General features: G+C 39.5%; 1 protein-coding gene across 3 annotated transcripts; it reads right to left on the bottom strand.

Moving 5' to 3' along the window:
• Window positions 1–1,131: 1,131 nt before the first annotated feature.
• Window positions 1,132–27,967, bottom strand: LOC100764768 (cytochrome P450 2J6). 3 transcript variants are annotated; one of them, XM_027400448.2, is made up of 9 exons: window positions 27,758–27,967; window positions 21,365–21,527; window positions 18,818–18,967; window positions 18,254–18,414; window positions 13,853–14,029; window positions 10,362–10,503; window positions 5,528–5,715; window positions 3,482–3,620; window positions 1,132–1,459 (listed from the first exon to the last, which is right to left on the bottom strand). In XM_027400448.2, exons 1-9 carry the CDS (start codon window positions 27,965–27,967, stop codon window positions 1,281–1,283), a joined length of 1,509 nt encoding a protein of 502 aa, XP_027256249.1. In that variant the 3' UTR covers window positions 1,132–1,280. The 3 variants fall into 3 exon arrangements, with proteins under 3 accessions (XP_027256249.1, XP_027256251.1, XP_035295687.1); XM_027400450.2 differs by lacking the exon at window positions 3,482–3,620; XM_035439796.1 differs by lacking the exons at window positions 3,482–3,620; window positions 13,853–14,029 and having other exon boundaries at window positions 10,362–10,522; window positions 18,270–18,414.

The raw sequence follows: 27,967 nt of genomic DNA, 5'->3' as shown, positions 1-27,967 counted from the left end.
TAGCTATGGATGCCACCTGCTTCTGCCTCTGCCTCTCCAGTGCTGGGATTAAAGGTGTGCACCACACACCAGGCTGCTGGTCTCACTTTAAGCAACACCAGAGGAAAGAGATTGGGTCTGGGGTTAGGGTAGGATGGCCAGATTTTTGAGGCTGCAGCACCTGTCACATAACAGAGAGAAGTCACCACTGGAAATTTTCTGAAATGATTCTCTCCCCATGATGTGTGCTGTACAGTTATGAAGGTGAACAAAGGTGTTTATAGCTGCACACATTGTTAAAATCTTGTTTTGGACATCCATTCTCAAGTTGGGAACACTAATGCAAATTTATTTGTAGGTTTATGGTACCTTTCCCCCCAGTCCCATCAAGACTAGAATATGTACTCTGAAATGGTAAGGCCTGCAACTGCTCATATTCACTACTGATATCTGATATACAATATAGTATTGATAAATAATAATAAAATTGAACACATTATCCTGACTCTTGATTTCTTACCAAGCAGAGGAAGTGATTCTTATCATTTGGCTTCCACATTTAGAGAGAAACCATGAGTATATGTGGGTGTTAGGGAAGAAATACAATTTTACCAAATAAGAAACCTCCAGCTGCAGCCTACAGAATGGGAAAAAATGTTTTACCAACTCCACATCTGACAGAGGACTAATATCCAAAATAAAGAACTCTAGAAACTTGATGTCAAAAAAACCCCAAAACTTAATTAAAAAGGGTGTACAGATCTAAACAAAGAAGTCTCAATAGAGGAAACTCAGATGGCTGCTTTCCAAGACTACTTGGAGGCAGAGCTATCTAAGTTAGGGACACATCTATCATTTGGGAGAGTCTTCATGACCTCATCCTGTGGATGAAACCAGGAATTCATTTCTGATTCTTATTCTCTCTTTGCACCACATTAAAGCAACACTTCAATGGGTCAGAAACAAAGGAGGAAGGAGGAAAATTGAAGACAATTGTGACTCATGATTGCACTCAGCACTTTTAATTCAGGATTTCATTTTCTTTATAGGAAGAATCATCATCCTTGGAACTTTTAGATAAAAAGATGTGCCACTGAGCTCATAAATGCTTTGATCACCACTAAATTATAGGCCAACACTCCAGAAATTTGATTCTATCTTCTTTTTTAAATTTAATTTCTTCAATATTTCTTGAATCTCCTTCATTCTGTGACATTGTTCTCCGCTTACATGAGCAAGACCCAGAAGCTTTGGGCATATACCATTTTTTCCTGCACTCTTTTCTCTTTCCTTCTCCAGCATCACAGTCTGGGGACAGCACAGAGGTTGTGGCTGACTGGGGAAAGAGTGAGGCCCATTCTAAACTTCAGGCTCAGCTTCTCATTAGCTGGGGGCTTGAAGGTGAATTTTTGCATAAGAGCAGTGAAGAAGATGAACAGCTCAGACCTGGCCAATTGTTCTCCCAGGCAAGCCCTCTTTCCTGTGGACCAAAACAGAAGATGAGTCACTTTCTCAGCTGACTTTGGTGTATGGAGGGAGTGGTTATTGTAAATACTGAGCTGACCTTGGACTTTGTGTCTAGATGACTATGTCTACCATCTTCCTGATTTGGTCATTAGAGCCCCATTCAAGTTGACAGTTCCTTACCTTGGCTCAACAATATGTCCTAGACTTGACTTTGGTTTTCACTTTGCCAGTCCAGGAAACAGTCATTTTCCCAGGTGTCTTGGTTCCTTGCACTGATTAATGTCATGTGGAAGTGAAGACCTGGGCAGGAGGTCTGGAAGCCACTGTTCTAGGTCACCTCATACCATGCACACATGCACATGGTGTGTTTATCAAAGTGTGTATATAGACACATGTACTTGTTTCTGTATTCATTTCTGTACCTATGTGTCAGTTTCTCTATTGACTGTCTGAGTTCACACCAGTGATCTCTGATGATCCAGGAAGACACTAGCATGCCACTGTTCTCTCCCTTAGTGAGCATTTTCACCATGCATCCCAATAGTACCTCAGGGCTCCGCAAGTCTCTAATCCACCTTTAATCTCACATTTATGTAGATGTGCGTGTGTGTATATGTGTGTTCATTGTGTACATACATGGGTGCACATATGTGTGGAACTTAGTGGCCCACTATGGGTGCTGATCCCCATGTGCCATCCACTTTATTTATTTATGTATGTGTTGTTGAGACAGTGTCCCTGCCATTCAGGCTAAACTGGCTGGCCAGTGAGTCCCAGAGTCCTCTTGTCTCTGGTGACTAGCACAAGGAGTACAAGCATATGCTGACACACTCAGCTTTCTGTGTGTGTTCTGAGGATCAAATCAGGATATGATGCTCATAAAACAAGCAATTTACCAGCTGAGCTACCACGTCAGGTACCTTAAGTACATTGCTACTAGCTTCCTTTATTCCTAAATAATACATTTTAAGTGAAAAAAGAAAGAAAAAAGTAATAGTGTAAAATAGAAGCAAAGCCCAAAGCCTCAGAATGGCTGTTCTAACTAAATAGAAGTTTACTGAAATGTATAGATTGGTTCTGGGCAAGTGCTCTTTTGAGTGGCCATTGACTTCCATTTTCCCTCCACTCTCCAACTTCTCAAAGGCCATTTGTGAGTGGCTGTGTAAATTACACTAATACTAGTAGTGCGTACAGTGTGCAGTCTGTCCCTTGACAATGCTGACCAGTGTGGATGCTGGTGTCAGAGTTCATACTAGAGAAGAATATCTTTCTCTTTATTTCTTCTTTTCTTTTCTTTTCCTTTCCTTTCCTTTCCTTTCCTTTCCTTTCCTTTCCTTTCCTTTCCTTTCCTTTTTTCCTTTTCTCTTTTCTTGCCTCTTCATCCTCACTTGTTCAGTCTCTCTCTTTCTTCCTGCAATTGCTAAATCAAGGGTCTTGGATATTGTAGAAAGTATACTTTCACTGAGCTACACCCCATCTCTCTTTTAACCATTTTATTTGAGACAGGATCTCTATAACTTTCCCAGCATGTATTTAATACTATAGTTTTCAATGTTAATAAAGGGTGGGTATGGCTTATTTGGTAGGGTGTATGAAATGTACATCAAAAGATGGTCTACTCTGAGTGACCTTTTTTAAATTATTGTTTCATGTGAGCAACTCACTCTCCCATTTCTCCTCTTCATCACATTTCAAGTCAACTCCATTTCCCCATGAGACTGCATCCTTTAAAAGTAACTTGGGACACTGAAAAATCTTATGAAGATGCCACATATCTACCTTAGTGAAGAAGGGGAAGAGTATAGGTCTCTATTCTTAGTGTTTTGGAAAACAGCACGAGGCAAGCTGAAATACCCAGTTAAGGCAAGGAAGGGTGAGAATCGGGGTAGGTTTAAAGCAGTACCAAGGCCAGAAAATGTAGGATTGCAACCAAAAGTGAAGTGGAACAATGTTGGGCCATCTGGAGGTGTTTTCATTAAAGCAGAGGACTATGGAATGGCTGGGATGGAGCTCTGACCTGATCATCACAACTCACCCATTGAGAATGGTAGAAAGGATTCTCTCTTCTTAAACTGTCCATTCTCCAAAAAGTGCTCTGGATTGAAGGTTTCTGGGGTGGCCCACTCTTTGGGGTCTGTATGCAGTGCAGTTAGGTTGGTTAAAAGCATGGTACCCTAGAAATGACAGCAAACAGTCAAGACTTGATATACGGAACAGACCTGTAAGTAAGTATATAGTTCTTGAGCTCTCATGCATGGCTCTCCCCACTTAGTGCCCTCTCCTTTGTCCAGATAACTTTACAATGACTGTGAGTGACTTCTGGGGATTTTCAAGTCCATTTAGTCGTTCTTTAATGCTGAACACAATTCTATAGGAACAAGTCTGTACGGGTCTATGGAGAGACATGTTAGCATCCAAAGAAGAATAATGAGGCAGGCAGGAATAAAGACCAACTCAGCCACTTCCTACCATGAGGATATTGGTAGGTCTATGGAGGGAAATGATGAGCCTTCCATCTCTGCTTTTCCATTTTGGACCTCTGTGTGGAGGCCTCTGAACCCGGTCCACAGTGTTGGGAGCACATCAAGCAAGTTGAGTAAGCAAGGCGAGTCCATCAGGCTCACTGGCATGGTGCCCGGACTCCCCAGCATGAGTCTTTACCTCCCACTGATTCATTCACCGGATCAATGACTTTACCCATTCTTCTAATCTCTCTTGGTTTTGTCAGGTCCATTCCTGAGTCCAAGTACCACCTTAGTGCAGGCTGCCCCCTTGATCTCTTAGACCCATATCTGCTGCAACGTTAACAGTGAAGTGTGCCATGTACGTGATCACATTGCCACTCCCATCATTTTCATTACATACTCTGCAGTATGTTTCCATCATCTCATGATAGGATTCATGAAGACAGTTCCAGAGATAATCAACTAGTCGTAGCAGACCTTCCCTGACTGTGGATAGAACCATTCCAGGTTGACAGACTGGATGAAATAAAAAGGGTGGAAGAAGCAGCAAAAAGCCTCCTGTAGGTGTTCCCTCTGCTTCCTGGACACCACCATTATATGATCTGATTGGCTCTTTCACCAATTCTTGGGTATTTTGTCACAGCCAAGAAAAATTACCTTCTTATAATCCAATGTGAAAGGAAGAACAGAAGGTACTGTAACTGTTTCAGGGCACTGAGTGCATACGTTTCTGGAACCCCTGGGCAGAGATCTTAAGAGCACTGGGTGATGTGATAGAGATTCAGTTTGTAAAGAGAGGGAATTTAACAGGGACTCATGTCAAAATATCAAAGGAGATCCTCATAATGTAAAACAATACAAGTCCCATGGAGGAATCCTGGGGTGATCAGAATGATCAGAAGAGGTTTGGTTCTGGATTCCCCACTTTTATTATTTTGTACTAGAGAGATTTTATGCAAACCAAATTTGCTTAAGCCTCAACTTTCTAATCTCAAAAGTGAGATGGATAGTTATTCTGAAATGTTGATAAAACATTTTGAAGGAAATAAGAGTCAACATCACACAAATATCACTTAGTAACTCTTGACTCTCTCTCCCTTTCTAAGACTGCAATTTGAAACAGCTTCCCTCATGAGACAGAAATTATTTGTATATAATTTAAATAAGCCTGTGGGTCACTGTTTTAGAAACACCAAACTCACTGTGATGATAGTGCATGCGCCTCAAATTTCACTCACATTGCCAATTCTGTATTTCAAGGGCTGTGTAGAAGCTTTTTATAACCAAGCTTTGGTCTTGAGAGCTGACCTGTCAGGTAACATCAAACTGCTGACTGTTGTGAGTCCACATTCTCATAGGAAGAATCTAAGATGCCTTTAGGAAACAAAGCCACGCTTTGCCTAAACATGTTTGACCAAGGAGTCTTCTTTCCCCAAAATGTATGTAAATATCTGTTTAGATGAATGGAGGAAAACTCATATTTTAGCAGGTGTACTATCTCTCAGCCCAAATTTAAATGATGTCTTGAGGCAGGAATACATGTCACCTTTAGTTTAGCCTCTTAAGACTATGTCAAAAATGGACTGAGATATCTGAGGCTAGGAGCATGTAGTTACCTTTGTCAAATGGAATCCATCCAAATCGGTGTCCTTTGCCACTTCCCTGGGAACATTCAAGGGGATGATGTTACCCATCCTCTGTACTTCATGGACGACAGCATTGGTGTAGGGCATGGACTCTCGGTCAGCCAGACTCGGCTGCCTCTTCTGGCCAATCACTCTATCAATCTCAGCCTGCACTTTCTCTGAAAGAAAACAGAAGATCCTATTAATTTTCAAATTTAGTTATTTCTTCTAACAATATAGAAGTTGTCTTGCTTTTATTTCATTTTAGTGTCCTAGCTGTAAAGAATAAGTTTACTTAACCCTTAAAATGATTGATTTAAAAGAAAAATCATCAATTCTGTGATTTTTCTCTGAGCCCACAAGATAACCCTAACTTTCCTGAATGGAACAGCTGTGATCAGCATGGCTAACCCCAGAGCAGTACTTAGTCTGGTATGAGTGAGTTCCTTTCACAAAGTGGAGTATAAACAACTCACGTCCATGTTTCATGGTCCTAGAGCCTGTGGATGCTCGAGCAGGGCACCAAGCCATTTCTCATTTGGTAGGAATAATTTTCTGCCTCAAAAATGAGAAAGATTCACTGGGTCCTCATATAACAGGGATAAAGAGGTGTCTCTAATACTTTTTTAAAAAGATAATAATAATAGAATAATATATTTCTGGCAGGTGAGGGTGTCTCATGGCACAAGAGTGGAGGACAGAGAACAGCTGTGGGAGTTGTTTCTCTTCCTCTACTATGTGGGTTTTGGGAATTGCACTCATGAAAAATGGCTAGGTAGCAAGGTTCTTTACCTCCTGAACTGTCTCCCTGGCTTCTCTGCTACCTCTTTTAAAGTCAATTACTCCCTTCATTGGACTAATCACCAACAAACCCCATACTGCCGGTAATTAAGTTGCAATAGGTGGAGTCATAGAGAATACATGAACATTCAGATCACCACACATCTGTAGACGCTCAACAACTTACATTCAGGTTTCATAGTCCTAGAGCCTGGGAATGCTAAGAGCATGGCACCAAGTCATTTTTCATGTGGTAGGAACAATATTCTGTTCATGGGTAGTGGGCAGCAAGAAGTTGTTGCATAACATTGTGAATGAAATCCTTCAGAATTGTTTCCACATCTGATTAATGAGAACAGCTGTGCCTTATCTTAAGAACGTTTTGAAATATATATGAACAGATAGAATCATAGTAACAAATGATAATGGTGGTTACCGGTCTTTCAATATTCTCATAGAGATTAAAATAATTATCCAGCTAAAAACTTATCTCCTTAATTCCTTTCTCAGTAAATGGCCATGACTAATTCTGCCAAGTAAAATACAAATAGACAGTCAGTCATGGTGGCACATAACCTTAATTCCAGTACTAGGTAGGCAGAGGTAGGCAGATTTTCTTGGTTTACAGAGTGCATTCCAGAATAGCCTGGGCTACATATACAGAGAAAACATGTCTTAAAAAATGAAAAACAAACAAAAACAAAAATTACAAATAAACATGAGTTTCATCTTTGGAACAAGGCCTGTTAAGGTGGTGTCTGCTCACACATAGCTAAACAGCTGAACTCTGGAATCTAGTTGCAGAGAGGGAGAAGTGATGAGCAAAGGGGTCAGGACCAGACTGGAGAAACCCACAGGGACAGCTGACCTGAATAAGGGGTTGCTCATGTACCCCAGACTGATAGCTGGGAAACAGGCATAGGACTGTTCCAGACTTTCTGAGAGAGGATGTCAGTTTGGAGGTCTGGGCAATCTATGGGGCCTCTGGTAGTAGATTGGAATTTATCCCTAGTACACGAATGGATTTTGGGAGCCCATTCCACATAGAGGGATACTCTCTCAGCCTAGACACATGGGGGAGGGTCTAGGCCCTGTTCCAAATGATAAGACAGACTTTGAAGATCCTTCATGGAAGGCTTCACCCTCCCTGGGGAGCAGAAAGAGGTTGGGATGGGGTGGAGGGAGGGGAGGAAGGGAGGAGGGGAGGAGGGGAGGAGGGGAGGGAGAGGAAACTGGAATTGACATCTAAAAGAAGCTTGTTTCTAATTTAAAAAAACTACATTTCTTTGAGGTTGATTCAAGAGAACAGGAAGATATTAAAGCATTTATTTAATTCACTTTCATACATCCAAGTACCAAGATCACCCACCAGATATGCTACCTAATTTTCAAAAGCATCTTGACAGGGGAATGCAAATCCCTTGGCAACCCATTTCATTTTGTAAATTAATCTTTACAGGCAATAAATTGTTTCCTTTTATAAAAAAATGATGGTGTCTGCTTCCTTCCTTCCAGGGGAAGGAGTCATCAAGGGTACACACTTACAGAGAGGTGAGCTTCACTTTAGTTTCAAATCAGCAACAGTTTAAAGGGAATTTGTAATAACAAGCTCATTACAAGGTCTAGCTTAGGGATTTCTTCTGAGAGAGAAATAAATGTATATGACTTGCACTAATGTCTAAATAAAAATTAATTGGATGTAAAATACATTCAACATAAAACTTGCCACAACAACACTTTTGGGGGTATTTTCTTCATATATAATCAAACAATCTCAAACTTGTGACAGTCATGCCTCAGACTCTCAAGTGTTTTGAATAATGTTGTGTGCCATCAATCATAACTCTTGTTAACACTTTTAATTGTGCAGTTCAATAATGTTAAATGTGTTCATATTGCTGTACAATCAATGACCAGAACATTTTCTACCTTGCAAAATTGAAACTCTGGGACATTAAACAATTTCTGGTTCTACTCTCCTCCATTCAATCATCTTTGTATAGAGATTTAACTATTTGACATAACCCATTTGAGTTGAATAGAAGAGTTTGTGTAATTGTGTGAATTAAGTAAGCACAATATCCTCATAGCTCATCCATTGCTTGGCACCATCTGAACTTTTTCCCTCCAGCTGAAGACCTGCTCTAGCTTGTGCATCTATTTGTGGTCAGTGAACAATCTAGCTAATCCTATTGCTTGACTATTATGCATATTGCAAAATGAACATGTGTGTAATTTTTCATGTAAATCTACTGATATTTTGAAGTTGTTATTCTAGCGGTCAAGTCTGTATTCTAACTCAATAGTTTTAAATCTTGAAAAAGATTCTTCTCCAGGTACATAGTATTTTAATTTAAACTCAAGATGAATATATATATATATATATATATATATATATATATATATATATATACTGAATTACTGAAGAAAAATATTTGGGCATGGAGGATAGCTCAGTCGGTAAAGTGACTGCCATGCGAAAATAAGGACCTGAGTCTGATTATTATAATTCATGTAAAAAATGATGGGTATGGTGGCATGCATTTCTAATCCCAGGGTCTTAGAGAGGTGGTGACAGACAGATCCCCATGGGTTAGTGGCCAGACAGTGTAAATTATTTGACAAGTTCCAGAGGAATGAGAGATCCTGTCGCAAAAATTGGATGGTTCCTGAGGAATGACACTCGCAGCTACACTATGGCTTCCACATGTACACACACACACACACACACACACACACACACACAGAGAGAGAGAGAGAGAGAGAGAGAGAGAGAGAGAGAGAGAGAGAGAGAGAGAGAGAGATTCTGTTCTGCCTGGTCTTGCAGCCAATTAGCCCCAAATAAACACACAAAGACATATTAATCTATAAACTGTGTGGCTGAAGGCTAGGGCTTCTTACTGGTTAGCTCTCTCTTAATTATTAACCCATTTCTATTAATCTAAATATTTTCACGTGGTCTTAGGTTTTCAGAGAAGGGTCTGGACCTGTTGTTACTCCTCCTTCTGCTACATGGCAACTTTTGGTGGTTCCTCTCTGCCTTTCTCTCCCCAGCCTTCTTCTGGTCTGGTTGGCCAGCCTATGCTTCTTGGCCAATCAGTGTTTTAATTATCAATCAGTAAGAGAAACATATATATAGAAGGACATCCCCCCCCCCTCTCTCTCACACACACACACACACACTGGAGTGGTAGTTCTATAAACAGTTTTTTCTTTACCACATGGGAAAGAAAAAAATTCAAATTTCATCTTAAGGCAAACATAGTTGGCCTGTATCTACTAAATTTATTTTATACCTCATGAACAAACCATTACTGACTATTTGAAAACCAAGACAAACAAACAATAAAAAAAGAAATGTTCTATGACAGAAAAAAAATTTCCTATCCTCAAACTGTTAAACTTTTCTAGAATCTGAAGGAATAAAAATGATGGGATGGACCACTCTCCCTGATGAATGTCAGTCAATGGAGACAGGAACAATGTGTCAAGCATGGTCATGCAGGAGTATCTGGCCACTTCTGGAAGAAAATGACAGTAATTCTCATGTCAACAAGTTCATGGAGGAATTTGAAATGGCTTAGGGAGGTAGTACCTGAGGAGATTCTTCTAGAATGGATAAAAACTGTGATAGAAGACAATTGATATCATGGCTTAGAGACAAGAATAAGAAGAATAAAGACAGGGCCAAGAGAGGGCATAGAGTGTAGGAGGAAGGGCACTGGGCAGGGGTTGAGGCTGAAAAGGCAAAAAGGTGACATCAGAATGTATTTAACCCCAGAACAGAGTTTGGACAGAATTCAAGGTAAAACAGGAAGGCCTACTCAAATGGAAGGAGGACATGAATGGATACACTTCACAAATGTCTATACCCTCGGGACCCATCTCAGTTCAGACAGAACATATACAGGACATCCACATTTCCCCATGCACATTGTCTCACAGCTATCCCATGTCTCTCCACTCCACTATATTTTCCTCTACTCTATCTATACCATAGATCCCAGAATTCCACTTTGTCCAGGTGCATTCACCACATGCTTACCTTGGACTTCTGGGTAGAGGGCCATGTAGAGCAGAGCCCAGCGCAGTGTGGTGGATGTTGTCTCTGTTCCAGCAAAGAAGAGGTCTAGAGTGCTGCAGATGAGGTTTTCTTCATTGAAACTTGTAGTAGTCTTATCTGGGTACTGTAGAAGAGAGTGTGTACTTGCTTAGGGAGAAGGTTTGTGATTATCTCAATACAATCTCAATACACGGGTTCTGGTGCTGGGGAGCCAATGTAGAAGCAGTCATTTAAAGTTATATTCCTCTCGACTTTCTCAGCATGTAGGTATATCATGAGCCATATCATGTCCCCAGTGCAAGGAGACAGACATAGTAGGTCTTCTTTTACCCTGGGGAATGAGTTCAGAAGGACTCATTTGAAATGATACTACTTTGATCTCCTTAGGAAGGATTTTCCTGCTCCAAGTACTGGAGGCTGACCAAGAGCTTCTGGTACTCAGGTGGATGAATATCAAGACAACTATTTTCTTGTGACTATATTTTTGAAACACTTTTAACAAGATGGTAACACTACAGGATAAACACACACACATATTTGGCTTCCAGTATTGGCCACATTGTTAAGTCAAAATCTGATCTAAGAGCTTACTTTACATTTTTATCTGCTTCAGTTTGTAAAATGAGAAAAAATATACATATTTTAACATGTCACATCAACTCTAAAACCTTGCTGATTCCATCAGTTATTCTTTGGGATATAATTCCATCTTTACTAACTTCCTCTAGAAACATCACTCTTTACATTGCTCATAATGTTGGTGGTCTCACAACTGCACTCTATCTGGTGAATAATTTGCCCTTTTTTTCTGGGGATACAATGTTGCTTCTATTGATACTATACCAGGAAGATGAACTATGATAGAACAGGGGAAGAGATTTTCTATCGTGCCCCTGGGCAGAGAAGGAATCCATAATCTAATGAGTCAAAGTTCATAGGAAGGATTCAGTGATGTGTATTTTCCATGACTCTATTGAGATCAGAGCATTAAAAATAGTGTTATAGTTGGAATCTAAACTAATCCCTACAGGTTCAAGTTTGAATCCTTGGTTCCTTGTTGCTGGTACTATTTTAGGATATTCTAGAACATTGGCGGGTGGGGGCCAGCTGGAGTAAGTCAAGCCCTAGAAGTGGGATTCCTATGGCTGTATCAAAGCTCTGGATCCTGGCTAGTGTTTGCTTCCTGGTCTACCCTGACGTAAACAGGCTCCACCACATCCTTTTCCCATCCATGCTGTTTCATGATGGACAAATACTCCTTGAAAATGTGAGACAAAATAAACCATCAACCTCTTAAATTGTTTCTGCCTGTTGCTGTCACAGATGGAAAAGTATCAAATACATCCACTCAGCTGCTTTCTGCCTGCTTGTGTATGACTGGATGATGTTTATAAGAGGTCTTGGGGAGGCAGATGCACCACCCAGACTTTAAAGCTGAACTCCAGCATTAAGTTGAAATTTGCCTGTGTCTTGCAGTTGGGGCTGAGAGGGAGTGAATAATTGGCCTTATTCCAACTCATCAAAAACAGAGCTCTGATATCTAATTGCTACTTTCCCTTTGTATATAATTCCTTCATAAATAAAGGATAAAAGGTAAGGCAGGGCATGAAAGGAAAGTATCTGCCATTTACAGGCAGGGAACCCTTTATTTCTAATGACACTCCTAAGTTAATATTATTACGAATTTTCACTCCCATGGTGTATGTGAAGCATTGATGTACAAAGATGTCTATATTTTCATTTTTGAAACCTTTACATGCTACTTGATAATCTAAAATAGGAACAGGCTTAGTAGATTCGATTAATTTGAGAGGGAACAATTGCCCTGCACCATCCTTATGAGAATGTGCTTGAGGGTCACAACCAAATAAATCAGAGGAAAAGAGATATTACAGTTTGAGAACTGACTATAGAGGCAGAAACCACAGCAAAAGATAGCAGTGCCTTTGTAGCCAGGTCCAGTGGTGCTTGTCTTTAATCCCAGAACTCAAGAGGCAGAGGCAGGTAGATCTCTGTGAGTTCAAAGCTAGTCTGGTGTACAGAATGAGTTCCAGGACAGTATTTTACTTTAAGACTATCAGTAATGGATGCCTGAATATCCAGTAAATTTCTAATTTTATTTTGATGAATGTCTAATGAAGAAGCTCTGGAAACAACTGAAAATTTGGTTTAAGCTAAATGACTCCCTGCTGGCAATAGGAACAACCCAGGCTTTGTCCTTGAACTTGAGAAGGATCCAAAGGTTAAGTTCTGAGGTAAATAATTTTTCCATTTTTAGGTTATTTGGTTTTTAGTTTTTCAAGACATGGTTTCTCTGTGCAACCTTAGCTATCCTGGAACTAGTTCTGTAGATCAGACTGGCCTCAAACTCACAGAAATCCACCTGCCTCTGCCTCTAGAGTGCTGTCATTAAAGGTGTGTGCCACCACTTCCCTGTGTCTTTTTCATTTTCATCAGCTTTGCCTATGTATATCTCTAGTTCATCAGAATTATATCAATAAGTTTTATATTGTTACCAACCAAGTAAAGATCAGTGAGTCAATTGAACTCTGGATCTCTAGCCTTATAATTCTTAAATATGTGAATTTTGTCTGCAATTGTTTCATGTCGATTAAATGACCCAGATGATGTCTCAGGAGAAGTCATAAGACAGGGTATGTTTTTCACTGTGCAACATTGGGTCATTAAGAAGTAATTTAAAAGGGGATAAAAGGAAGATAGGCCATGGCTGGAGTGACAGTTCAGTGGGAAGGTCGTTCTTCCAGATGATCTGGGTTCTATTCTCAGCACCCACATGGCTGCTCACAACTGTCTGTAACTCCCATTCCAAAGCCCTCTTCTGGCCTCTGTGGGCAACAGGCATACATGCAATGCATAGACATACATTTAGGCAAAATATTCATATACATAAAAAGTAAAATAATTTTAAAAATATAAGCTAGTCCAGAAGGCTTAAACAGGATTTAAGACGGAACTAATAGAAAAATGAAGAACAATGGATTAAGATATAAGACATAATGTTTAAGTAAAGCAATAGGACAGGACATTAATAGTAGGAATGAAATCTCCAAGTGTAGTGTAAAGAAACAAGGATCAGCAGAGGGAACGTTTAGAAGAAAGAGAAATTTCATTCCAAGGATTAGTGAGACCAGACACTGAGCAATGAAGAGAAACTTGAGAAAGATTTCACCATAATAAAGTTCTTAAATTTAAGAAGGAACAAAACAAGTCACCCAGAAAGAAAATGAAAAAATATCAATTAACTTTGCCATAAAGAGTAGGCAAGAAGGTTATTAGTCTGTTAAAGTACCATATTGTCTTGAAGAAGAAGGAGGAGGAAGAAGAGGAGGAGGAGGAGGAGGAAGAGGAGGAGGAGGAAGAAGAAGAAGAAGAAGAAGAAGAAGAAGAAGAAGAAGAAGAAGAAGAAGAAGAAGAAGAAGAAGAAGGAAAAGGAGCAGCAGCATCTTCCCCACCTTTGCCATTTCCTTGAGGAAAGCATCAATGAAGTCTCTTGGCTCATCAGGGTTCCAGTCTTTCCGGTGATTGTCGATCACAGAAGAAACAAACAATTTCAGTTTTCCCCAGTTTCTGAAAACTGTTTGGTGTGAGCCAGGAAGATATTTCATTACCCATGGAAAAATATTGTAGAGCTGATTGGGAAAAATAAGACAGTCATGGAGACACTATGGTGCCACTTGACTATGTTTCAAGATGTACAGTCTTGTCTTTTTGTTTTTTACTGTGAAAATGTGGGACCAGTTTTTTTTTTCCCTCTCACCTAACGCAAAAACATTTCAACTCTGCTGTAAATGTATATTGAGCCTCTAGTAAAGCCACTTCTTACTAGATTAACCTCCTGTTAAAGTCTTCACACTGCCACCTCTTTCTGGATGTTGGGACAACATTCAATATGTTTATTGGTTATACTATCAATGCCATTGCAACTTATTTTGTGTAAGTTTCCATAGAGAATATTTATTAATGTAACCACATGCTTGACTCTGTGACTTTTAATATTCAAGGGCTGTCCCTAGTCTTAAAGTCAGACATAGTGCTTTTTACCTGTAAGTGCTACAGGGATGGAACTCCCAGATCTCTTTCATTGCCCCAGTTTTTCTAGGCATTCCAACCACAGTAGCCTCTGAGACCAAACGAGGGCATTTCCGCATTAGGCCCTTGTGGGTGCTATTCTTTGAGCCTTAAAAAAACACCTTTGAAATTATTATAACCCTGTCTATCACATGCCTTCATGAAGGTACAGCTCAAGTTTCTTTGGAGATTCTTTACTTGATTATTCTTAAAGTGACAGGCATTTATTTTTTTCATCTTTCTAGTTCTCTGTCATGACTTATTTTCCCTTGGGGAAATCATCAGTAATATGTATTTTGCATGTAACTGTACATCTCCATATGGTAAGACTACAATCTTTCATGAAGTAAAGTGGATGGTGAGTGATGTTTCAATAAAATTTGTGGTGAAGAGATAGCATACCACCATGCAAAATCAATGAGATTTAAAGTGAGGCAGACATACATGTGATTTTTACCTCTGCTGTTTCATAGTTACAATAAATTGTAACAGTTACAATAACAATATTAATAAAGTTAATAGTATTGAAAATTAGTTTTGATAATACATTGTGATAATGAGGTATTCCTGTATCTGAACACTGAATGGCATAAGAGACACAAAGCATTCCCAGAGGTCTGGTTGATTACTATCTATATTTGCTTGCACAACTCTTTGTACTTGCTTGCAGACATCAGATTGCATCATTTTACATGTAGAAGATCATAGTGAAAAATCAATGGACTTGGTCAATCAAAGTACCTGATGTAATCTGTCATTTGAGTCTATTATCACTTTCTGCCACCTCTTTGCTCCCTTCTAAGATTTTCCCCCTTGATACCCACACCTAGTAGTGAGCCTGGTACTCACCGGACTTCCCTGACTTCCTAGGCTCTGCTTGCTGGAAGTAAAACAATGTAACTGCTAGGCTTGAACTACCATGACTGAGAGTTAAAAAACAGAACACAAAATAATGAAGGCAATAAGTGTACTTAATCCCATTCTTTATACCTATATTCAGACCTATAAGTCACACTAATTAATTCCTCAATTTTTAGTGAGGGCATCCCAGAAATTGAGGAGAAAATGGATGTGGAGATAAGTAAGAATAAATCCACCTTTGGGTGCATAATAGAGAAGTTGATGCATAGAAACAGAAGGTCATAAAGAGAAGATAAACTTTTGAATCTTTGCTTCAGATTCATTCTCTCTGGAACCATTATGTATCCAAGGTATGGTAAAGTTAAAACCTCCACAACTGCTACCTCCACACACTCCAGAAGAGATGTCTAAGGAAGCATAAAGTGTAGCACAGAAATACAAGAAATATGGAAACACAAGCCAGGAGGATGCCACCAAAAATCACAAACTCCTGAACCAATCAGCTCAAAGATACTGAAACAAGAACAATGCTACATAGAAGTTGCAAAAGTTTTCTAGTAAAAATGATCCATGACTTGCAGGATATAAACAAGCAGGTGAATTTAGTACAGGACCTGGAGAAGAAAGTCTATAATAGAAAGGGAAAAGTCAGCAAAATGGGTGAGAAAATCAGCAATGTGGTTGAAAAGATCAGCAAAATGGAAGACACATGCAGCAAGGGAACTGGGGTTTTGATTTAAAAATGGAAATATTGAAAATTAATAGCTGAATGAGTAAAAAAACACACAATAAAAATCATCACCAACAGACTAAACTACGCAGAAGACTATCAGGAATGGAGCATAATGTTGAAGACACACTTCTTTCAAAAACCCATTAGGGAAAATAATGAGCATGACCATAATGTCTAAGAACTCAGGGATACAATCAGAAAATTGACCTAGGTAGCCATAGGATCCGAAGGTCACAGATAAGAAACCAAGGATCTGGGATAAACAATAAGTGTACAGAGACTCATTTCAATGAATTTATAGCAGGGATTTCCCCAAATCTAGAGAAAGAAATAGATTTTCAAATGCAAGAAGTATTTAGACCCTTAAAATGAACAGACCAGAGGAAATCACCTTTATGATATGTTAAAGATGCCAAAATTACAAAAGGTGTAAGGAAAAACATCAACTCACATGCAGAGTCATAAAAATTAGAATATCAAATTGCTCATCATCAGTCCCCAAGCCAAGAAAACATGAGATGGCACAGTTTATGCTTTGGAAGTAAGTAACTGTCAACCATGAACCCTATATCCAAAATTGCTATCTTATAAAATTGATGCAGAAACAAGTGTATTTCATGAAAAGTACAAACCAAGGCAATTCAGGAGCACTAAGCCAGCAATAGTGATGGTGCTTAAAGAAGTGTTATACACAGAATAAAAAATCCAATTATGAAAACATAGGAAAAATAAATTTCATGAGAAGAATGGTTGAGTAGATGACAGCTAGAGAAGAATCTATTGTGTCCAACACAAAAAACAAGCAACCCCTAGTAGTAATAGGGAATAAAGTAAAGTATGAATAATCTAGCCAAGAAGAAAAAACAGCAAAATCACAGTATTCAGTTGGCATGGTTCATTAATCATCTTAAATGTGACTCCAACAAGCCAAAAGGAGACACAGAGTAGCTGATCAAATTAAAAACCTAAATCAAAGTTTGTGTTGTCTGTATGAAACACATCTTACTGGTAAGGATAACCACAAATTAAGAGTCAAAGAAAGGAAAACAATTTATAAAGTAAACAGAAATAGAAGAAGCTGACACAACTATTCTGATATCTGATAAAACAGATTTTAAATCCAAAGAGTCAGAAGCAATAATGATATTACATAGGGGGAACAATTAATAAACCATAACAATTGTAAATAATAAGGTATGCACACATTCCTTTAATTCCTGATACACACATGTTGGAAGGAGAGAACTGACTGCTGAAAGTTGTTCTCTGACTTGTGCGCCCCCACACATGTAAAAAATGTGTACATGTGCATGCACACATACTAAACACGATGCTATGAAAATGTTTTAAAAACACACAAACATCCACACAAATCACACCAAGGTAGTGAGGGGACTACTGCAGCAGGCCTAGCAGAAGGAAAACCAGTCAGATAAAAATCAAGTACTTGTGGTTAATTTCACTTTACAACTGTCTTCCGTATTCATGGGTATGGCTTTCATGCCAACAAGCCTGTGGAGAGTGTTTGAGTGGCTATAAGGAGTACACATGGAAAATGGGGCATAGTTGGAGGTGACATATGTACCTTGAAGGTTTATAATTTCTAGTATTAGACTGATAGTGTCATGTTGATGGGTATAGAGACAGTACACACTTCTAAATCTTTAATTATCTTATAGGTCCAGATGCAAATATAAGACAAATGAGTGTGTCACATAGACACTGATATGGAACTGTTATTGATAATACACTAAACCTAGGAAAACTCATTTATCTAACTGTGGATAAAACAACAACACATTCAGCCAGTGTACTGCTAGTCTGCAGATAACAAGGAACCATGTACAAAGAAGAATATTGACACAAGGTGATGTGCTAGAAATTTCCTTCAGAAGGTGACTCTGAGGCAGGAAGAGCATGGGAAAAAAGAGTTCAAGTCAACAACAACAACATTTCCATTCTCTAAAAGACACCAGCATTCCCATATGCATGTATATAGACCAATATAAATATTAAAATAGCTCACACAAATGATAGATATGTTTTGTATATATTCAGTTTCTTATATTAACAAAAACATAAAAGTTGAGGTGGATTTGAAATATAGTTGCATCAAGCTCAATATTAAAAATATTACATAATAGCTTCAAAATGCCCTACCCTTTAAATATACGCAAAGAAGAGTGCTTACCTGGCACATTAATGACGCCTCCAAACATGTAGCCTCATCCAGTAGCCTCAGCATCTCCTGAAACTGACTGTCATGATACTCAAAGCGCTCTCCAAAGGTGACAGAGCAAATGATGTTGGAAACTGCATTATTGATACTGAAGTGAGGGTTAAAAGGCTGTCCTGGAGGTAGAGAGAGGGAGAGATGGGTCTTCCAAGGTTATCTATTTGTTTCTATTTCCTATATTAAATTAACTTGATATGACAAATAAACACATATTGCAAAGAACCATGTAAAAGGCTCTGGTCAGAGCACACTACATAGGGCCTGGCATGCTCCAAGGATTCTGCTAATGTGTGGGAAGCCATACTGATGACCAGGTCTTAAGTGAAGCCGTATGTCTAATGACCATGTATGTGCTTAGCTGCAGAAGTCTCAGGGCAGGGTCATGACCAGATGTTAACTACTCAATACTCAGTGTCTGCCACAGTGAAGGTCCAGTACAAGCACTTAGACACTCAGGAAGAATCTGTTCAATGAATGAAAGGGCCACAGCCTCCCACACCTGCCCTATAAAATGCCCACCTCCCTCCACTTTTATGGCCTCTACAAGGTATCGGGCTTCCTCCTGCATGCGCTGCTCTAAACTCTTCTTTCCTAATCCAAAGTTCCTCAGTGTCATCAGGGCGAATCTTCTTTGTTCCTTCCATGTCTGGCCACTGGAGAAGACCAATCCTGGAAAGAAGAGATTCAGCATTACGACATTGAAATTCTCATCTAAAATTACCAGATGAACCCTATGGACATATGTGTGATGGAAATGAGAAGAGGCAATAAGAGGCCTGGTAGCTGTCTAGAGAGAATAACCAAAAGCAAGAAGCATGATGGCTAACATGTCCTGGTGATCTGCAATATCACACCTGATATTTCTGATGAATTATGTAATCCATTTCTCTTAGGAATTCTGCATGTTTATTACCAAGCAGCAACAGATCCATTCTCACAAAGAAATGAGGAACACATAATAAACTTTTCAAGGGGGCACAGTTTTTTTGACAACCGTGTATTCAAATTCACATCACCTTGGTTCCAATGCTAACACAAAAATCTACTTAGTTGTGTTAAGTTGATTAGCAGAAATGGACTAAAGGATATGATAAGACAATGAATATAAATTAAAGAGGTAAGAAGCTGTATAAGAGAGTTCTTAGTCAACACAAGATTTAAAAGATGAAAAAATAAATCAATACAGTAAGAAGTATCAGTATTCCACACAGAAGAACAAGAGAAAAACATTCCAGTATGTTCAGCATTTACCACCTATTTCATGGCACATGCAATGCCACGTGCAAATCCATTTCTTAACTTGCAAAGAAATCCTCAACTCTTTAAAGATAAGCCTTGGTCTCTCTGATCCCCACACATCATTGGGAGGCCATTTCTTCATCACCAGCCTGGTCATACAGCAACTCAGAGCCTTCCTGAAACCATTTCCCAGTGTCACCTGGGATCCTGCCATTCCAAATTTTCACCCTAATTCTTTGCCACAAATTTCCCACAACTTTTGCCAGTTTGTTTTCTTCTGCCAACTTTTGAAACATTGGAGTTTTTCAAGGCTCTCTACTTACTCCATATTCTACTTTAGGAAATCTTATCATTTCTACAATTGAAATATTCTCTTCTGACAGTTGCAGAAGGTGTTCACCCCAGAACCATCTACATGACTACTTGACTTTGCCAATTACAGGAATTTAGACTCAGCACATTGGGGAAAGAAATTAGTATTGATTCCTGAAACTCCCAAAAGAAGATAGCACCACACAACTAACTTGTCACTTGTCATTGTTCCTCTTTGCAGCACCTATTTCCTGTGGAAGCCACTCCCCTGGCAGTCCCCCAAAAGACTTTTTCTTCTGCCATCTAATCTAGGTTATATGTCATGTTGTCTCTCTCTTGAATGACCTCAGTCCATGTGTCTTCAATGTCATCATCCTGGTCTAATCAACTGTCATTTCTTGACTGAATTTTCAGAATCCCACCTTTCTAACCTACAGTGATAATTTCATGCTATTTTCTAATTGAGAGCCTAAATGAGCCTCAGAAAGTACAGTGTGTGGTCTTCTCTACTCAACGTCACACTTGCTGTTAGGATGAAAAGCAAGATACAAGCCAAGGTCATCAGTTTATATTCATTTAATTACCCTTTACATACTATGCTTGTCACACAAGACATCTTTCAGTTTCTTGAAGCCCTAGTTTTTCTTGTTATTTCATGGGTATTCTGCTCCTGTTGTCTATTTTTCAATGTTATTAAATGAATGTCCTTACTTACAGAAGGGTTTCCTGAATTCCAGTAGAACTTTGATATGACTGATAAATGCTTCCCCTCTTACCATTGTAGTCCTGTGTGATTTTTCAATTAGTTAATTGACAGCATTTTTCATTTGGTGGAGTATATGTTATGTAAAGATGGAGATTTTATCTATTATATGAACTATTAATCACTTATGCCTAGCACTGTGCTTCCTATAACAAATAACATAGTTAATTTTGTACAATTAATGATTGATTGCTTCAAGGAGTAATTAGGAAATGTCTAAAACTGATGCTTTGATAGGTTAATACACTTGAAATTCTGCCTTCCATTTTGGATCATGCAACTTGATTTAATGACAATACTGAGTATTCATGTTATTCTAGTCTAACCCTGTCTAGAAGGCTGTAGATCCCAATATTGTATAGCTTTGATAATGGAGTATGAAAAGCCATAAGCAAGAAGAGCATCAGCAAGAGGAGGATGACTTTACACCTATATTCCTAGGACAGAGGGTGGCATGAGAAAAAAGAAGTAAGAACACAGCATGTTTGGCTGTGGCTGGATGCTGTAGTTCCTTCTCACCAACACGTTTAGAAATCATTGTCACAGACATGTGGTTTCTCTTGATGTTCATTAGGATGGCACTCTTAAGTCCTCTGATGGTGCTTTCATTCAGGAAATTGGACATCCTGCTTCCTTTAAATATGCCAATTCATAATGGGATTGGTTTATGGGGATGTTGGAAAATTAGATACTGGCACCTGTAACACACCATAAACACTATAATATGCATTCCATGGTGTCAATAAACTTACCATTGTTATTAGAGATACGTTTCCGGATAAGAGTGACAGGACGGGTCAAAATGTTTTCTTCCATGTGAGTAAAGACTTCTTTGATTAAGGGCAGTCCAGTTATGACCACTGAAGTTATGTCACCAAGATTCAGGCTAAAAATGTTCCCATATTTCTTCACAAACTGAAAAATATATCAATAGTTATAGTTAAATGTGCCTGTGTCTGTGTAACCAGGGACGGTAGGCACATATGTAGCTAACAGAATTCATGTTGAGAGATTTTTGTGAGTGCGGAGATGTACCTTTGTCTGTGGGGATGTTTTTGAAGTTGTGTTTTCCTCTACTGCACTAAACTCAAATTCAAATCAGACAAAAATTTTTACTATATAAAAGTTCATTAATGTTGGTCTGAATGAATTGACTGTGTACCGACCATGTGTTAACCTAGAAGAAATATAAGAGATATAAGCTTCAACAAGGAAGCAAAATCTCTGACCTGCAGTATCCTGAAAGCCAATGAAAAGAGAATGTGTGGCACTTTGACCTGACAAAGTCCAAGGTGGGTGTGTATAGGTTTGACGTTGGTGCAGATTGAATGGACTTCCTAGTAGATCAAACTGTTTAATCAGAAGATAGTGCCCCATACTCACCAGCATGCAGTAGATATTGGATGTACATGTATGACTAATGGGATAAACACTAAGGGAACTCTGTGCTTTGTATATGGAAGAGGTACCTTGGTGTGATAGGAATGTTCCTGATTTCTTTTTTCTCTCCAACAATCTCCAGTTTCAGGATTAGAAATTTCCTTGTAAATCTTTGATTCATATATCTAGTCAACATGAATCAAATGAACATCAACTTGTTCCTAGACTAACTTATGAAGATATGTGTCTCAAAGACACCAAAGGTTGTAACGGAAACATTTTGACATCCAGTAAGGCAGAGAATGAAGAACATCAGTCCAGAAAAAGATTGAGATGTATATGAACAAGGCTGCTATAGAAACTATGGAATAATAATCATAATATCCAGCATCAGTTTAGGCAAAGGAGAATGTGCCTTTCTCAAGCCTTGCTGTATATGTAGAGTACAATAAAGGGTTGAGGATAGCAGTGGAGCCATCTCTGAAGATCTGGAGTGATGTAGTTCACTAACTGAGATCTTGGGGCAGGTGCTCATTTAAGTCTTAGAATCCCAGTTATGAGAAAGTAAAAATTACCCCCTTTCTAAGAGTTCTGAGGGGGAGGATGAGAGTGGCACTATGAGAAGCACTTTGTTTAGTTCCAGGCACAAAGCCACCCACTGCATCTCTGAAAAATGAATAAGTTCTGTGTTCCAAGTTCTGGGAATACAAATGCATGCTGAGAGCCAGGACAAGAACCCACAAGTCCTAGACAGCCACACTCACTGATGGGGTACTCAGCATGCTTTATGCTTAACTTTATTCTTTATACTATAGTTCGAATTTTTCTCATCTTTGTAAAGGGGAAATGAGTTGCAAATGGTGTTATGTAGCCAAGAAAAAAGGCTGTTGCCTGGTGGAGGGACTCTGCCAGATGTTATGTACATCTGTAGAAACATGACCTTTGGGTCTCTATAGGACTTGGAGTTTAGTGGCAGTTAAAAAGTGGGGACCAGGCATGAGGGTGTGGGTGATAGAGTTTAGGGAAGTAAGAAGAGGAAGTTGGAGAGAATGAGAACATGAAGATTCAGAACACATAACGAGTTGCAAAGCTGGAGGACAGTGTGTGATCATTTCCAGAGATCCTTCCACCTGTGTGTTTCCATGGCAGCCCGTATTGACCCACCTCTGTATTTTGTCATCCTGATTCTTGTCAGTAGTACCAGACAGAGGGTTCAATTCCTCCAGGTATCTAGGGTCCTCTGCCCTACGCTTCCCTTCATTTACTCACTCCCTAACATATCAATCACAGGGACCTTTGTGGACTCTGTCAAAGCAAACATAATGATTTGGTCTCATTCTAGGATTCTGTACCCATGTTATAGATAAAGCTTTAGACTCAGTATTTCCTTTGTTCTTTATCTAGATCCTTGCTAACTTCATTGAGTGGTAGCACAATCTGTCTTGTCTAGTTTGTAAGGCTGAGCCAACAAGTGTATGTTTTTTCGTTTAAGAGATGCCAATAATAGATTTGTACAAATGAGGCAAAAATTAATTTCATCTTGATCAATATGTGGGTGAGGTTTTAGGTTGCATAAGAATTGACTGACTAACTTTCAATGTCAACAAAGAAGTTTGGGAGCAACTTAAAAAATATGGCTTAAGTGCCCCCTGACTAGCAATGTGTACCCCATAGATTCTCTACTTGTACTGGACAGGCATTCAGCAGCTGAGACTAGACCCTGAGGTCAATGTTCTTTCCATCTTCACCAGCTCTCTGCCCATGTGTGTTTCTAGTTCAACACAAGTGGATCGATAAGTTTTTACCTTGTTGTGAAACAAGTGGACGGGTCCTGATCCTTACAATTCTCAACCATGTCAGCTCTGTCTGCCAATGTATTAATATATTAAATGGCCCAGAAGACATTTGGGTATATGTCATAAGGCAGGCAGAACACAATTTTCACTGCATATCTAGTAAGTCATTTGAAAAAAAATAAAACAAAGCTTTTTTTAAAGGTGGCTCAGAGGGGGTAAAACAGAGTTAAAATTGAAAATAACAATAGGAAAGCAAACAACAATGAATTGAAATAAGAGATATAAAATTTAAAAAAAGAAATAGGAGACAGAAAATTTAATAGTAGAAGTAAATCTTCAAGTGGATTGTTGAAGAACAAAGTGGGATAGAGTGTGTGTCTTGAATAAAGAGAAAGTAGAAGCTAAGGATTAGTGAGACAAATGATCCGTGAAGACAAATGACACATTGGCTATATTGAAGTCCTTTAGAAGCTGCAGAAAAGGTGAATCCAGGGGGAAAAAAGGAAATATGGCATCAAATTCCCATTCCCATTAGCCGTATATGAGAGGGTTTGTTAATCTGAATCCTTACAGTCCTATGTAGTGAGCTGTGAGCTTTGTGACTGTGTGTGTGTGTGTGTGTGTGTGTGTGTGTGTGTGTGTGTGTGTGGTGCATCAGTGTGTGGCCTTGTGTATAGAGAAGTAGTTCTTTGTCTCCTTTGCTAAATTGTTTTTCTATGTGTTTCTTTTCATAGGTACATGTCCTAGTTTTCTTTTGGTTGCTGTTATAAAACACTGACCAAAATCAATTTGAGAAGAAGGGATTTAATTTCACAAGTTACATCATCAAGTGCAGGAGTTGTATCATCTCAGTGGGTTGGGCACTCCTACATTAACAAGCAAAAACAAACGTCCCCACACTAAGGTGATAGAGACAACTCCTCAATTGAGGTTCCCTCTTTCTCAGATAATGCCTAAGTTTTGTCAAGTTGACTAAGACTAACCAACATTGGATATATTTCTTTTAAGTTGAAAGTCATCCATTCAATAAAGAAACATAAAAATAAATCTATGGGCATAATGAGCAAAGCTTGGAAACAGTGGCTTTTAGACTTTAGAGAAGACCACAGGGTCCCTTGAAATGTCAGTATATATAAGCTCTTCACTATAATGTTATGCACAATTGTGTACACTCCTTTGTACATTAATTCCTCTTCAGAGTAACAGTCTCATTGGCCATCTTCTGAGAGAGGCTGACTATGCAGAAAAATGTGTGATGCACAACCAAAGAAGACATCTTTTATAGTCCTGTTAGAAACTGAGATGAAGACAAAGACATCTAAAGGGAAATAGTATTGGAACCAAGTGCTCATTTGTGAAGGTTATCAGAAAAACATACATAGTGTTAAGGTCAAAATACTCATACTGTGATATTATGCACTACGGATACAAAGACTGAAGAATGAGCATGCACAGGACCATACGGCTTACTCAGTCCCTCTAGAAGTAAGGTCTTATTAGAGAACACCCGGCCAAAGGTCAGGGCCAAGATATAGGGAATTCAGCAGTCCTCAACGTCAAGAAGTTCACAATCCTATACAGCATGCAAACCTAAACAGTTCTTATTGTTGCCTGGGGTCAATCAATTATTTGATGAGGGGAAGCTGGAAAGTGTCTGACAGGATCAGGATCAGGGGCAGACTCATGGAGGAAATATCTGCTTTGAGATAAATTAGATAGGAATCAAGGCTGCTTTTAGGTCTTACCTTTCAGTCAAGTATGTTGTAGGCTAAAAAAGGTTCAGCACCCAAAGTATTAAGTGGACTCCCTTGGGTTCAATGAAGAACTTTGAAGGTCATAGGATGAGGATGGTCATAGGAGAGGTGACTCACTGGGGCTCAAGTCATTGAATTGGGGGACATCTGACCTGCTTGAATGCGGATTCTGAGTCTTATCCTATGTGTAATTTGGGAGAAACTTAGTGATATTTTCTCTATCTGTTTCCAAATCTATGAACCTTAGGTTCATTGTCATAAATAAATGTGTCAACAGAGCCAATAATAAAGTAATCGTAACAATTTAGAAATTATCGGAGTAATGAGAGAAGGAGGCCAGCCCTGTACTGCACAAGAAGGCAGACGGCAAGCAGGAAGATCCAGCACCAGAGAAATCACAACTGTGCCTCAATACACAAATGCCCCCAAAAAAGTAGGAAAGAGAAAGTGTAAATGAGAAAATTCTTAAAGAATGGTTGAAACTTCCTAGTCTGGTGTAATATGAACCTGCCATGAAGAACTCAACAACAGAAAGCCACCAAATAAACCAAGACCAGCCTGAAAACTAAAACACACACACACACACACACACACACACACACACACACACACACACACACACACACACTTGAAAGCAGAGAGAAAATGACTTACTACTGTTGGGAAACCCACAAAGGCCAGAATGAATTGGGAGAACATCTTAAAACATTAAGGGCAGCAAAGGGTCAGCCTGGTGTACTGCAGTAGGGAAAGACAGTGTGGAAATGGAGGGGAAAGGCATTCTGAGGAGGGGAACAGCTAAGAAGTTTCCTTCTGCCACAGCCTCCGCTGCAGGAATAGGAAAGAAAATGCTTGAGGTCAGAAAGGAAACTGTGACCTGCCAAGGGCAGAAAAAAGACAACAATGGGAGGATGAGTAAGGAGTAAAGCAACAGACTGCCCTGCCTTTGAGTTCTGGCTGCACTGGACACTGCACAGACAGCAGGGCAGTGTCTGATGAGCATCTCAGTGTGTGTGTCATGGGCGGGAGAAAGTTCCTCCATGTTTGTAGTCACTTCACTTCACATGGAAAGTGGTGTTTGCAAAGTCTCATGGGCTGCACGTGCACCCTGAGTAACACAGAGCAGCTGCGGGAGGACAGTAAAAGAGATGTAGGCACACCTTTAATCCCAGCACTCAGGAGGCAGAGGCAGGGGGATCTATGTGAGTTCAAGGCCAGCCTGGTCTACAGAACGAGTTTCAGGACAACCTCCAAAGCAATACAGACAAACCCTGTCTTGAAAAACCAAAACCAAACCAAAACAACAACAACAAAAAGAGAAATAAAGAGAGAGAAGAAGAAAAAGGCACCTACTAAGGAAGTGTCCAAGAAATACACAGGGAAGAAAAGGATGTGGGGAACAAAGGAGAAAAATTATGGGCTTGGACCCTTAAACAGCAACAAATAATCAGCAATGGTCAATCTTCACATGTAATGGAAAGTGACAGGGATAATTAAGCACAGCTGGAGTATCCACTGTCTAAGCAAGGAAAATCACTGTGGATAATAAGGAACATTACATGGGAAAATGTTCATTCGCCAGAAAGACCTGCCAGTCTTACATGTGTACTAGGTACACACAACAGTCTTTCCAAGAACAGAGCTTCCAGAACGGAGTGGAAAGACAGACAGACTCCCAGTGGAGCTGAAGATTTCAGTGCATCTTTCTCTGGAGTTGATAAAAACCATAGTTGAGCAGTCTCAAGGATGTAGAAGGACCAAACAAGGATCAGTAAGAGAGAACTAGTATTTATAGAAAAGTCCAAACATGAGAATAACACACCTTCCCCCCCCCCCCCCGCTTCTACAGGCACTTTTAACCAACTAAGAAGTAGCATCTTCCCACACATTTCTGAAATTGTCAGGGCTTATTTATCAAGATATATTATTATGCCTTCAATACACCTGGACTTAAAGATTTAAAATCATACACAATGAGTTTTGTGACATTAACAGAATTACAACGAAAGCCTTTCATACAAGGGTAAGAAAATCTCCAACTATTTGGAAATGGAACAGCGTATTTATTAAAGGAGGACACAGGTTTTGGGTTCAGGACAGCAGGTTGCCATCACCAGACTTTGAACCTGGTATTCTGTCCCAGACCCTGGCTGTCCCCTGTTCCTTTAGCTCAGGATTACATCAGAACACAGCTAGGCACCCTCGCCCATCCTACCGGCTGTATTGAGAGGTGCGCCTTATCAAAGTCCAACTGGAATATGCTGCCCACGAAAGGCAGACCCCTCGGCCCCGGCGGGTAGTTCTTGGGGCGCCGGTTTTTGAGGTAGTCAGCCAAGAACAGGAAAGTGACAACAGCCAGTATCAGAGTCCGGAGATGAAACGTTGCCCAGAAGGCTGCCACCAGGGAGCCCGCGGCGGCGAGCAT

Source organism: Cricetulus griseus, chromosome 2 (genome assembly GCF_003668045.3).
Source record: "Cricetulus griseus strain 17A/GY chromosome 2, alternate assembly CriGri-PICRH-1.0, whole genome shotgun sequence".
NCBI classification, from domain to species: Eukaryota; Metazoa; Chordata; class Mammalia; order Rodentia; family Cricetidae; genus Cricetulus; species Cricetulus griseus.
This window is presented reverse-complemented; position numbering and strand designations above follow the sequence as displayed.